Here is a 14194-nt window from a genome sequence, read left to right as displayed (position 1 = left end):
GACAGTGCCAGGTCACTGAGCTGACTTACAAGTTTTTAAGTGTGTTTCTTCTGCCAAATTTACTGCCCTATTTACTGGATTAAAATGAGTAAGTTACACTGTGTTCATCAAACCCTGCACTTGCCTCTGGTTTGGCATCTCCCAGACTGTGTTTTGCCCTGCTGCCCTGCTGCCATTCTAGGAGTAATTTGGTCCTTCTTCCTTCCCCATACTCTCTTTGAAAACCCTTTGAAACAGGTCCCACAGTGTGTATCCCAAGGGAGGGTGCACCATAGGACTGGAGAGGAGGGTCTATAGCTGAGAGGAGGTGCTGGGGACACAGCAAGAGATGAAGGATGGAGTGGCTGTGGAGGGCAAGATGGTGTTGTCCAAGGGCAGAGAGGAACTGTGGCTGCCACCTCTCAGCAGCCGTTTGTCTGTATCCCAGTTACTCTTGCAGAAAGGAAAGCTTCAAAGATTAGGATCATCTGTTACATCTCCCTAGACTCAGCATTACAGATGACAGTGCCAAAGTCATTCCTAAATGAAGGTTAAATGTTAAGACTGTACCCTGGACCTGGGTCTGGGCCCATATCAGAGCTACTCCAGCAGCCACAGCACCCATCCACACTTCTGAATCCCTTGTCTTGCCAGTGGGCTGTGAGTTTCCACATTCTCTATCCTCATGGCCCAGTAACTCACTGTGCAGACACAGGCAGATGCACAGCAGAAGGCTGGCTGTCATCAGGGGGGAGTGAGCTCATTCTCCTAGCCATACATTACTCAAAGAATATTTCTCACTATTCCTGCAACCTACCCAGGAGGTCCAGCGGGATTTAAATGGCATTTCCAAACCCCATCCCACAAACCCCTTTCTGCAGGACCAATAAACAACGTATTGAAAGGAGGACTAAACTTAACTGCAGAAAGTGCTGAGCTTCCCCTGTCAAGTACTCAAGGTCTGCAAGTCAGGGGAGGCACAATACACCTCAGTTATCTGATCTCTAAGACAGACAGAGTTCAAATACCTTTGTTTTTACAAACATTTTTGTGCAGGAAGAATCTATAAACAGCTCATGTAGAGTGTGACCCTTCCATTAGTACTTTAACATCTGTGACAGCAGTACATGCTGCAGCTCATCTTTGCCATAATTGGTATAGAATGAGTATCCCAAGTAGAAAATATTTGTCAACATGTCATTCATTCATAGAATCACAGAATTGAAAAGGTTGGAAAAGACCTCAAGGATCATCAAGTCCAACCTGTCACCCAACACCTCATGACTACTAGACCATGGCACCAAGTGCCACGTCCAATTCCCTCTTCAACACCTCCAGGGATGGTGACTCCACCACCTCCCTGGGCAGCACATTCCAATGCCTAACAACTCTCTCTGTGGAGAAATTTCTCCTCACCTCCAGCCTAAAGTTAGCCATTCCAATGGCTAACTACACTCCCTGTGAAGAATTTCTTCGTAAAATCCAGCCTAAACCTCCTCTGGCACAGCTTGAGACTGTGTCCTCTTGTTCTGGTGCTGCTTGCCTGGCAGAAGAGACCAACCCCCACCTGGCTACAACCTCCCTTCAGGTAGTTGTAGACAGCAAGAAGGTCTCCCCTGAGCCTCCTCTTCTCCAGGCTAAGCAACCCCAGCTCCCTCAGCCTCTCCTCACAGGGCTGTGCTCAAGGCCTCTCCCCAGCCTTGTAGCCCTTCTCTGGACAAGTTCACGTCTCTCAATATCCTTCCTAAACTGAGGAGCCCAGAACTGGACACAGGACTCAAGGTGTGGCCTAACCAGTGCTGAGCACAGGGGCAGAATGACCTCCCTGCTCCTGCTGGCCACACTATTCCTGATGCAGGCCAGGATGCCATTGGCCTTCTTGGCCACCTGGGCACACTGCTGGCTCCTGTTCAGCCAGACCTCAGCATATTGCTGGCTCATAACTGATCAGGCTGCTCTCCAAGCTGAACAACTTCTCAGCCCTTCTTGGTAGGGGAGGTTGTCCAATCAAGAGGGGATTGGATGTGGCACTTGGTGCCATGGTCTAGGCATGGGGTCTGTGTTGATAGGTTGGACTCGATGACCCTCGAGGTCTCTTCCAACCTAAGTGATACTGTGAGACTGTTGTGTTTCAGTCTGCTTTTCCTTGGAGTCGGCCTCCCTGTTTTCCATCATTCCCTGGAAATGTTTAGGCCGTCGCTTCCCTTTCCATGTGCAGTTTTACACAGAGGAAGCAGGGGCAGGCAGGGGGCAGGCGGGGGGGGGGCAGGCGGGGGGCAGGCTGCGACTGTCGGCTGCCCCTCGCCGCCGCCTCGAAGGAGCAGGCGGCTGTGCTCCAGGACACCCCTCAGGGCCGAGGGCAGCTCGGGCTCGGTGGGGCGGCGAGCAGCCTCACTCTCTTCCAACACCCCCATCCCTCGGGCTACCCGGCGGCCTGAATCGCCGCCTCAACCAGCTCCCCACAGCAGGAGGGCTGGTGAAAGGAGCGGGTGGTGATAGGCGGCGAGCTGCACCACCGTTGCCGGTGCCGCCGCCTCGCGCCCCGCCCCGCGGTTACCTCACGGCGGGGGCGGGCGGGGCGTGGCGGCGGCGGCGATAAAGGGCGGGAGCCGGGGCGGCGGGCTGCGCGCGCGAGGCTGGCGTGGGCGCTGCGGGTGCGTGGCGGGGCCGAGCCGAGCTGCCTGGTAAGCGGCGGGAGCGGGGACGTGAGGGGCTCGGGGGCCGGCTCGGCTGCAGGGTGGGGTCCCGCAGGCGAGCAGCTGCTCGGGGCGAGGGCAGCGGCAGCGCTTTTGCGGCGCTGTCTGTAGTTTAAAGCGCCTGAGCTGCCCCTTCGGCAGGGCTTGGGCGCGCCCTGCGTGCTGCCTCGGCTCCGCTCTCCGGAGGGAAGCCGGGCTTGGGGTGTGGAGGGGGCTTGCTGTGGGGCAGTGTCACAGGGGTATGGCTCGCTGCAGGTGCAGCCACCCAAGTCTCTTCAGGTGTCGTGTCAGACTGTGTGTCTGGTAAGGCAGGAGCTGCTGCTGCGGTCAGGGACTCAGTCGTGATGGAGGTGAGGGGGTATCGTCCTCGCTCCTGCCTCAGCTTTGAGGCAGTGAAGTTTCCAAGTGACACTGCAGGTACTCTGTGTACCTCTTCTGGGAGGCAGGCAGTGCTTGCCCTGGCTTCTCTTTGCTCCTCTCTGCACTGAACGAGTGACTTCAGACACTAAATGCTCTTCTGATGGGAAGCATTGGCAGTGAAGCTGAGTGCTGGGTTCAGTTTTGCAGACCTCAGCGTCGGGAAGGCATTGAGGTGCTGGAGTGGATCTGCAGAAAGGCAGTGAAGCAGGGGAAGGGTCTTGTGAGGGCTGGCTGGGGCAGCTGCATCCAGCTCTGGGCTCCCCAGTTCAGGAGGGACAGGGATCTACTGCACAAGAGCCCAGTGGTGGGCTACAAGGATGACTGAGGGACTGGCATGCTTGGTTTATGAGGAAAGGCTGAGAGACCTGGGGCTTCTTAGACAGGAGAAGAATGAGGGGAGATCTAATAAATTCATATGAGTGTTTGAGGGCTGGGTGTCAAGAAGGAAGGGGCAGCCTCTCCTCACTTGTGCCCTGTGATAGCACAAGGGAAAATGGATGGAAACTACAGCACAGAAAGTTCCACTTCAACATGAGGAAGAGCTGCTTTTCTGTAGGGGTCACAGAGCACTGGAGCAGGCTCCCCAGGGAGGTTGTGGAGTTGTCTGCTCTGGAGACTTTCAAGACCTGTCTGTATGTGTTCCTGTGCAACCTGCACTAGATTCCATGGCCCTGCTCTGGCGGGGGGGTGCTCTTGAAGATCTCCAGTCCCCTAACATCCTGTGAGCTGGGATTGCTCTGTCTGAAGGGGAGGCTGAGCAGAGACTACCTTGCTCTCTAAAACTCCCTGGAAGGAGGCTGGAGCCAGGTGGCTGTTAGTCTCTTCTGCCTACTAACAAGCGACAGGACTAGAGGAAATGGCCACAAGTTGCACTGGGAGGTTTGGATTTGGTATTAGAAAGAAACCTTCTTGACTGGAATGGGCTTCCCATGGAGGTGGTTGAATCACCATCCCTGGAGGTGCTCAAAATATGCTGAGATATGATGCTAATGGAGGTGTTCAAGAGGGGTTTGGATGTGGCACTTGGTGCCATGGTTTAGTCATGAGGTCTGTGGTGACAGGTTGGACTCGATGATCTTTGAGGTCTCTTCCAACCTTGGTGATACTGTGATGTTTCAGCATCAGTTTTAGTGGTGTTAGATAATGGCTGGCTATATCTTAAAGGCCTTTTTCAACCAGAATGGTTATGTGAAATGTGATGCATGCAAACTGCTAACATCCCAAGTAATTTAAAGTTGATGAGATCCTGTTGTCACTAACTTAAATCTTGCAGAGGGAAGTCTTGCAGGAAAACATATGAGTGGTTTGGAAGTGGGAGGCTTCACAGGCTGGCAGCCTGAAAATTTAACTCTCCCCTGAACTGGCAATGAAAGACTTCGATCTTCCTGACCCAAAGAGAGGGGTGTGCATTATTCTTCTAGGTGAGGATCACCAAGCAGAACCAAGTGTGTGGTGGGGTGGGAAGCACTGCTTCCAGTCCTTTCTGGTTGCTGGGTGGGATGTCTGTGTTGTCCTACCTGCTACAGAAGAAAGAGGGAAAGCTTTCAGAGCTGAAAGCACTTGCAGCTTAAGGTAGAAGTCATAGTATCATAGTATCAGTAAGGGTTGGAAGGGACCACAAGGATCATCTAGTTCCAACCCCCCTGCCATGAGCAGGGACACTCCACACTAGATCAGGCTGGCCAGAGCCTCATCCAGCCTGGGCTTAAACACCTCATGGCAGACTCTTGTGTTATTTGGTGATCTGCAGAATTTAATGATAGTGCAGTGTTTTTAAGGTGCAGGTGTACTTTACTGTGTTTGGAGTGCCTGAGGACAGCTGCTGGCAAGCTTCATGCCTTTGGGTTTATGTTGCTTTGCAGCCTTAAGGATTGAATTTGAAGAGTCCCTTGATTTCTTGTTGATTGATTACCTTCCAAATCATAGGTTTGTTTTGTGCCTGCTGGAGCTGATGTGATTCACAGCAGCAGGGCTTATAATGCAGCAGATCGTGCTCAAGGGCAGAAACTGCTTCCTCAGGAGCATTATTACCTTACTGTATATTTTGTCTAGACTTTTATTTTCTTCTGTAAGAGAAGGTGACAGGTCAAATGAGCTGTTCAAAAACTGAAACCTGGAGGAGGAGAGCCATGAAATGATAACAGCTGTTCTTTGACTCTTGCTTGAAAAGTGTTCCATGTGCTATATTCCTGCATCTGGGTCGAGGCAATCCCAGCACAAATCCAGGCTGGGCAGTGACTGGCTGGAAAGCAGCCCTGAGGAGAGAGACTTGGGGGTGCTGGTGGACAAAAAGCTCAACATGAGCTCTCAGTGTGCACTTGCAGCCCACAAAGCCAATCAGATCCTGGGCTGCATCAGGAGAAGTGTGGCTAGCAGGTCGAGGGAGGTGATTCTCCCCATCTACTCAGCCCTGGTGAGACCCCACCTGGAGTACTGTGTCCAGTTCTGGAGCCCCTATTACAAGAGGGATCTGGAGGTGCTGGAACGTGTCCAAAGAATGGCCACAAGGATGATCAGGGGGCTGGAGCACCTCTCCTACGAGGACAGACTGAAGGAGTTGGGGCTGTTCAGTCTGGAGAAGAGAAGGCTCCCAGGTGACCTAATTATGGCCTTCCAGTATCTGAAGGGGGCCTACAGGAAGGCTGGGGAGGGACTTCTCAGGATCTCAGGTAGTGATAGGACTAGGGGGAATGGAATGAAGCTGGAGGTGGGGAGATTTAGGCTAGATGTGAGGAGGAGGTTCTTCCCCATGAGAGTGGTGAGACCCTGGAATGGGTTGTCCAGGGAGGTGGTCGAGGCCCCGTCCCTGGAGGTGTTTAAGAGCAGGCTGGATGAGGCTGTGGCCAGGCTGATGTAGTGTGGGGTGTCCCTGCCCATGGCAGGAGGGTTGGAACTAGATGATCCTTGTGGTCCATTCCAACCCTGAATGAAACTATATTGACGCATGTTAGGAAACCATATGGTTGAGTTTATGGTAGGTAAGTTTAGCACATTAACTTTGACTAGTCTGGTCTTGGCAGCTTCAACCTTCACAAGTACTTGAGGCAAAAGGTGAGGCATCCCTTGATCTGTAGCTTTCAGGAAGCACCTGTCCACAACAGGAACCTGAACACTTAGAAAAGTGTAGTAATGCCAGTTGGAGTTGTGTGACTGAAGGACATATCTTAGTATATACTGGGTACTCAAACACAAGAGAATGACCTGGTCAGCTGTGACAAGACTCTTCAAAGTTCAAAAGTTCAAACAAGGCTGTGACCAAGTCTGTCCAGTGAGGCTTTTAAGTCTTTAAAATGCATCATTAACATGATGTGTGCCTTAACCTCATCTGAGTGCATGCCACCTCTTAAAAGCTTGTTTACCTTCTACAAATGACGTGAAAGGTTGGGCCAAGCACGAATAGTTCATAAAGGTAGTCTATGCATTGTCTGAAGAAGAGTAAAGAGTTGCTTACAAAGGCTGGAGCACAAATGGAGTAGTTGTGTTACCTGACTTCATAGCTGAAATTCTGTCCAGGGTGCAGAAGTGCTGTAGCTTTTTGGGGGAGCAAGATCTGCTTCACCCTTATGCCATGAGTGATGGGCATTGGATAGTTAAGAAAGGAAGGAACTTGTATGAAGGGGAAGGAGTATCTGTAGTTAAAGCACTTTCAGCAGATTGGATGTCTCTCTTGAAGCTAACATCTGAATGTCTCTTGCTGTTGTGTTAGTTGGAGAGATTAGTTTGAGCTTTATGTATAATGAAACAAGTTCAAAACTTAACTTTTGGAAGTGCATTGTGCTGATGCATAGCTCCTCTGACATCTTCTGGTGCTGCAGATAGTAAATTTAGGTAGCGTTGTTACCATCATCATGAATAGAATAGAATAAACCAAGTTGGAAGAGACCTTCAAGATTGTGTCCAGCCTATCAACTAACCCATGGTACCAAGCACCCTATCAATTCTCCTCCTGAACACCTCCAGTGATGGCGACTCCACCACCTCCCTGAGCATCACATTCCAATGGGCAATCACTCTCTCTGTGTAGAACCTCTTCCTAACGTTCAACCTAAACCTCCCCTGGCACAGCCTGAGACTGTGTCCTCTTGTTCTAGTACTGGCTGCCTGGGAGAAGAGACCAACATCCACCTGGCTACAGCCTCCCTTCAGGTAGTTGTAGAGAGCAAGAAGGTCTCCCCTGAGCCTCCTCTTCTCCAGGCTAAGCAACCCCACCTCCCTCAGCCTCTCCTCATAGGGCTTGTGCTCAAGACCCCTCCCCATCCTCATTGCCCTTCTCTGGACACCTTCAAGTCTCTCAATGTCCTTCAACTGAGTGGCCCAGAACTGGACACAGTACTCGAGGTGCAGCCTAACCAGTGCAGTATACAGGGGCAGAATGACCTCCCTGCTCCTCCTGGCCACACTGTTCCTGATGCAGGCCAGGATGCCATTGGCCCTCTTGACTGCCTGGGAAGATCATTTCTCTGACACAAGATTAATTGTTGAAGTACTTACCTGCCTCATTAAAAAAAAAAGGACAATGACAACTAGAATTTTGTGCCTGTGGCAGGAGAGGAGCTGAGTATCCTTTCAGGTGAAAGGATTCTGGTAATCATTTTTACATGAACTGTTTGTGTGTGTAGACAGGGAAGTAGAGCATAGAATATATCTGGGAAGCAACACTAATTGTGACTCTTTTATTCCACCCTGCTGCAGTTCCTTTGGAGAAGAAAAGCATCGAGATGGCAAGCAAGCGACGTAACACAGACTGCATGTCGTGCAGTGTACTGAACTGGGAGCAGGTCAGCCGTCTGCATGAGGTTCTTACAGAGGTGGTTCCCATCCATGGGCGAGGTAACTTCCCAACGCTGAAGATAACTCTGAAGGACATTGTTCAGACCGTCCGGAGCAGGCTGAGTGAAGCTGGCATTGTGGTACACGACGTCCGTCTGAACGGCTCTGCGGCCGGCCACGTCCTGGTCAAAGACAATGGGCTGGGATGCAAGGATCTGGATCTCATTTTCCAAGTTTCTCTTCCAAGTGAGGCAGAGTTTCAGTTGGTTCGAGACATGGTGTTGCGCTCCCTCCTGAACTTCTTGCCGGAAGGAGTAAGCAAGCTGAAAATCAGCCCGGTAACGCTGAAGGAGGCCTACATCCAGAAGCTGGTCAAAGTGTACACAGAGTCTGACCGCTGGAGCTTGATATCGCTCTCCAACAAACACGGCAGGAACGTGGAACTGAAGTTTGTGGACTGCATACGGCGACAGTTTGAGTTCAGTGTGGACTCCTTCCAAATCATATTAGACTCCCTGCTCTTTTACTATGACTACTCAGAAACCCCCATGTCAGAGCACTTCCATCCGACTGTGATCGGGGAGAGCATGTATGGAGACTTTGAAGCGGCTTTTGATCACCTCCAGAACAAGCTGATAGCTACCAAAAACCCCGAAGAGATCCGAGGTGGTGGTCTGCTGAAGTACAGCAACCTCTTAGTGCGAGACTTCAGGCCCATGGATAAAGATGAGATCAAAACCTTAGAGCGCTACATGTGCTCCCGCTTCTTCATAGACTTCCCTGACATCCTGGATCAGCAGCGCAAGCTAGAGACCTACCTCCAGAACCACTTCTCCAAGGAAGAGAGGAGCAAGTACGACTACCTCATGATCCTGCGCAGGGTGGTGAACGAGAGCACAGTCTGTCTCATGGGGCACGAGCGGAGGCAGACTCTCAACTTGATTTCTCTGCTGGCACTCAAAGTCCTGGCAGAACAAAACATCATCCCTAATGCCACTAATGTCACCTGTTACTACCAGCCAGCACCTTATGTTAGTGATGTTAACTTCAGCAATTACTACCTTGCCAGTGCCCCTGTGTCTTACAGCCAGTCTTACCCCACTTGGTTGCCTTGCAACTGATTGTTCCACTTCACTGTTGAGTGGAGGCTACTGAAGGCCAAGATGCTGAGTGTGTATGTATAGACAAGCAATAACTGTCAGTTGGAGGCTTTCTAATGGAAGTATGACTGCATTGGACTGTCCATTTCCTGGTGTGCAGGAGGAATATGCAACCAGATGACCTGCTATGAACCTTTCAGTATGTCTTTCCAAATGCCAAGAAGCCTTATTACCTCTTCACTAGGAGAAGAGAACCAGCAGCCAAATGTTGTATTTACAAAATGGAGTGGTTACAAAACTCTCTACTGGTTCTGGAAGCAGCTGTTAATGTGTGTGTGTGTTAAGTGGGGTGTTCAGTAAACTGGGTTAGTTAATAGAAGAAAGACTGTAAAATGTCTTGAGCCAGGCAGAAGCCAGTCCTGGAATAGCAGCTAGAAAACCCTGCTTTCTATTGCTTAACCTCATTACTCTACACTTCCTCACTTCAAGTGCTGGCCAACTTTCTATTGAATTAATTGTGCAAGAGTGGGCTCATGTTATGCTTGGGCTGCTTCTGCTTTCTGGCTGTGTAGAACTGGTAACTGTTTGGATACTGTCTGTCTTGTAGAGGGCCTAAATGTTGTATCCTGTTTTACCGAGGGATTTATGGGCCTGCCTCAAGTTCAAGATTAATTTCTTGGCAGTTGAAGATGAATTAAGTCTCTCTCTAAAGCATCAGCTGGCTAATTTTTTTTTTCCTTGAGTGCAAAAAGTGTGATTTGGATGGTGGGATCTCTAAACATGCACCAAAACACAACCTAAAACATGCTAATGTGAGAAGCCCTGGAAATTAGGGGCTGGAACCACAGTTGGAGTAGTTAGGGTGGGAAAACTCTAAGTGCAGGCTCAAGATAAAGCCTTTGTGAGTGCATCTTTCACAACAGTTTTTGGCACACTTGCTAAAAAATCACTGCAGCTCTTACACTGAGGTTTGATGCAACTTTTCTCACAGGTCCACCACAAGAAGAAAAGGGGGGGGGGGGGGGAAAAGCCCCACAAGAACAAAAAGCAAACCCACAAACCTCCCCTGAGCCACTGTAAGTAGCAGGATGATGTGCATTCATTCCTCCCACAGTATGAATTCCTGAAGTGCATCCTATAAACTCAGGCAGGTCCTGAAGGTTTGTCTCTCTGATAGCACTTATGGGTTGAGCTTACTAGTTTATCACTATCACATGCTCACTGAGGTGGTATTTTGAGTGTTTAAAGTCTAGATTTTCCTCCTTACTGGGTGTTAACCCTCATTTGAAGAGGTATATAAACCCTAAGCAGAGCTCTCCACAGAGGTCATATTGATGAAGGTCTGTCCCTGTTTTCAGAATAGCCTCTGGAAGAACATGTACTCCTTGGGAGGTGTAGGGGGGCTGAAGTTCCCAAAGGATATGTGCTGAACTTCCTGCTTTGAAACTCCTGATTTGCCTTATATGGAAGGTTAGTTTCCCCACTTATATGTATGTAGCAGTACTACTTATTAACTGGATAATTACCACTGAATTGCAGTAGTAAAATACATGCAGCAAATGATCTTGAGTTTCCTCTGCTTGACCAGAGAGGCAGAATAAATAGGGGAATCTTGGAGCTATTTCATCTGTGCTGGTGCAATGTTTAATGCTTGTTTGCTGAACTTTTTGTGACTTCTAGCTGTCTCTGCAAGCTTGTGAGCCCAAAGTGACTGACCAAGTGAAGGATTTCTGCTTAGAAGGTAAAGCCAAACCTGGGCAAAACACCAATATGTAGCTGCTGTTCAAGGTGGAAAAGAGTAGCAGTGCAGCATTAAATGGCAGTTAAAACCTGCCTGTTGCTTGGAGGACCAACACTTAGATTGTAGGTTCCTCTCACTTAACTACTTTATAGAGACTGGCAGAATAGGGAAGCTACTCTTCTGTTCAGATTTCATTTAGCTCAGAAGGCAGGGAGTGATCAAACAGAAAGCAAGACTATGGCCAGCCATGCTTTAGCTCAGTGTTGTGGTTTTTTGGAGCAGCCTTGTAAACAACTTCAGCTGCCATTAGAAAAATAATTTGGTGTCTTCTGTTTGTGCCTTTTTTCATTAAAGGCTTCCAGAGTAGCCAGCCAAAGTAGCTAAAGTTGAGAGTGAGCTCAGCCTTTTTTATTAAGTGTGGTTTGGACTTGACAGAGCCAACAGACAAGACATCTCTCACCCAAGACTTTGACTGTTTGGAAGGCTCTTTAAAAGCTAACATGATGCCAGCGTTGTCATGAATGTTACACTCAGTGCAGGCTTACTGCTGGAATGCAGAGCTGGGCATGAATAATTTCTGCATGCAAAGCAATGCTTGGCTTAGTGCAGAGTGTCACTAAAAAGAAGGATGTCTTTTGCTTAAGAGTTTGTAATTCCAGTTGTCTCTGAAGTAGCTGTTTTTAAAGCCAACCTAAGCTACACCCATTGCAGAAGTGAACCAGTGCCTAGAGGGATGTGCCTTATTTGCATATCAAATAGCTCAGACTTGTGCATCTGTCTTGTGCAATCCTGAGGCTGTTCCTGTGCATGAGCTTGGGTGGAAGAAATGGTCAGATGCTCAGGAGGAGTCTTTGCAAGCTTGAAATAGGCTTGTATTTTACTAGTCTTTGAATGCCTTGCCTGCTGAACACCAGGCCAAATGCCTCTGTTGGAAAAGGGAAGTATTAGATGGAAGGCTCTAATGTATTCCTACTGAGATTGAGCTATGGAGAGTTTAAGCTTCCTGCCATAAAGGTTGTGGCTTTGCTGGTGTAACATTGCTCAGGCCTCTGAGGAAGCTTTATGTTGAATGACTGTTCTCTGAACAGCTGACTTGCTGGGTTTAAGCTTTGCAGTCCTGCTGTGTGCCCTGCCTGCCTGTTAAATTGCTCTAGTGTATTGGAAGTCTCAATGTTGTGGCCTGGATGTCAAGCTCTTGCATAGTTAAACTGCATGCTGAAGCTGCACACTACCTTCTGCATTGGCCCTTCAGTATAAGGGATTGTTGGGACAATTGATCTTCTTGCCTTCAAACAATCCTGGCTTGACACTCAGTAGCACTATTGCAAGCAGTCTACCCCTTTCTGGTTTAAGTTGTCCTAGCAGCCTGATGTTGCATGTGACAGCAGCTTAACTTTGATGTACACAAGCTGGTTTGAGTTCAAATTTATGGTGGCCTCTGTAACAAGGAGTAACAGGAGAATGAATGCCAGGTTAAAGTTAGTAATGACTTTGGGCTGAGTCTAGGGTGCCTGCTTGGTTCTGTCTCCCATCAGTACTTAATGCTGCTGCTGCAAACCTACTCTATGCTCTGTTGCCCACTTGTGTTAAGTGGAGGCTAGAGGAAAAACTGCTCCACTTCAGACTGTTAACCCTAACATGTTACCTCTAGGCAGTGGCATCAGATCCAAGCTGCAGTAACTCTAGACTCCAAGTCTTGTACCACAGCATCATTCCTCAGGACTAGGCTTCTACTAAACTAGACTGTGTGGTTCACAATAGTTATTTTCTTCCTGTGGCTTAATTTCTGGTGGGCTCAGCCAGTCTGAGGCTCAGCATCTGTTGTCAATATTTATTGCCAAGTTCCTCTTGAGTTCCAGTTTGTTGGACTAACTTCCTCATAAGATTTTTTTACTGGATAAAGAAGCTACTGAGGCTAAAGATTGGCTGAAGAAGCTAGCAGTAGACTGGGGTTTAGCCACCTTTGTAAAATCCCAGTGTTGATCCATGGTCACTCAGACAAGTTGTAAGGTTAAAGCATACTTTATACTCCCTTGGCTCAAGATTTAATTGTTGCTGTGTTTTTTTCTTCAGCTGGTTCAGTCAGTCATTAAGTCAGGGGCTGAAGACCACTGCTTGCTTTTGAGTAACCATTTTTTTGGGAACCTCTTCACAGTTTTACCATTAATACCTTCTCCACCAAGCAGTAGGTCATATTTAAGTCTCATCTATTTGCCTAAAGATTTTTACTGGCCATGTAAAGACTCATACTTGGGGAGTGAGTTCTAGGGTTAAACACTTGGTATGTTTTGTGTCTAGGCTTTGTGGCTTTCTGATCACTAGAATAACTACCAGTTTGGGTAGTAATCTATGCTTGTTACTTGGGAAAAGGCCTCTTAGGTAAGAGAACTTGGACAAATTGCTTCAGTTTTAAGATGCCAGTGTGCTGTTAGGACTTGTTTACTATCCTTCTCACTCAACCCATGCGATCCAGGGTGCTTATTTCCCTGCAGGAATAAGCAGTAAGTTGACCATGGCTACTGGAAAGTTTGGCTAGTTTGGGCCCTGGGAAGGCCAGATGGATAGTAATAATTCTAGCACTTGCATCTAAGTTGTACTCAAGCAGCTGTTAAATATGGTGAAATGCATTTTGTGGTGTTGAATTTCAGTGGAGCTAGTTACATGGTGGAATGCTGTGCTATAGTTGGAGAAGCTTTGTGGGGAAGTCACTGGAGCACTCTCACATATATGGGAAGAGGCCACTCACTGCTGTGTCTGAGTTGGGCTTGGCTTTCAGATTAAAATGGTACTTTCTGTTGAAATGTAGAAGGGTTTCTTCTGTTTCTTTTGTTTAATTGTTAAAAGAAGTTTTTGGAGGAACTGAGTGAGCCTTTTGTTTTGCCAACTTAAAAAAAACCAACCTAGAAACACTTGGATTTGTGATGAGCCCAAGTATGAGACTGGTCACAGTGATCTTATCTACTGATCTGCACTGTGGTGATCACTTACTGTTCTTGGGAACTGGGGTTCAGACTTTAATGAATCTGAAATTCTTGTGCAAATAAACTTATGCTAAACATTGCTTGCCTCAATTCTTGCATCAAAATAGTGCTGGCAAAGGATTTGTGGAGCTTCTTGGCCAATGTGTGTCTAGATGCACTGTGGGGGGGACAAATACTGATGGAGTACACAGTAATGCTTGGGTTTAGATGTTATTCAAGGTACTCTTTCTTCATGAGTGTGCACACCTGCCTTGACTTAATATTAAAGGATGATCTTTGAGGTCTCTTCCAACCTTGGTGATACTGTGACTGTGATACATGATTCATCATGATTCTAGTGGCAGTTTCTAGAGAACCATTTTTGCCATCTGAATATTACCTGGTCTCGGCTTGACTTTAAAAGTCCTAGGTCTGTTAAGTAGTGTCTGGTCTGACTTGGAGCCTGCCAGTTTGTTCTGTGATGCAGTTCAGTTCATGCTGCTCCAAGTGAGGGATCTCTGCATACCT

General features: G+C 48.2%; 1 protein-coding gene across 2 annotated transcripts; it reads left to right on the top strand.

Annotated features, from left to right (window-relative positions):
* Nucleotides 1–2614: 2614 nt before the first annotated feature.
* On the top strand, nucleotides 2615–13979 carry TENT5C (terminal nucleotidyltransferase 5C). Of its 2 annotated transcripts, none has more exons than XM_068165910.1 (2): nucleotides 2615–2663; nucleotides 7788–13979. In XM_068165910.1, the coding sequence occupies exon 2, from the start codon at nucleotides 7814–7816 to the stop codon at nucleotides 8984–8986; it is 1173 nt and encodes a 390-aa protein (XP_068022011.1). In that variant the 5' UTR covers nucleotides 2615–2663; nucleotides 7788–7813; the 3' UTR covers nucleotides 8987–13979. The 2 variants fall into 2 exon arrangements, with proteins under 2 accessions (XP_068022011.1, XP_068022012.1); XM_068165911.1 differs by lacking the exon at nucleotides 2615–2663 and adding an exon at nucleotides 3032–3092.
* The last annotated feature ends 215 nt before the right edge of the window (nucleotides 13980–14194 follow it).

This window comes from Melanerpes formicivorus, unplaced genomic scaffold (assembly GCF_026170545.1).
Source record: "Melanerpes formicivorus ecotype bairdi unplaced genomic scaffold, bMelFor1.0.p_v2 SCAF_95, whole genome shotgun sequence".
Classification (NCBI taxonomy): Eukaryota; Metazoa; Chordata; class Aves; order Piciformes; family Picidae; genus Melanerpes; species Melanerpes formicivorus.
The sequence above is the reverse complement of the archived record's forward strand: the minus strand, read 5'-3'. Positions and strand labels throughout refer to the sequence as shown.

Excerpts from the sequence above, each read along its gene's own strand:
- TENT5C (XM_068165910.1), top strand. The coding sequence starts at position 7,814 with ATGGCAAGCAAGCGACGTAACACAGACTGCATGTCGTGCAGTGTACTG.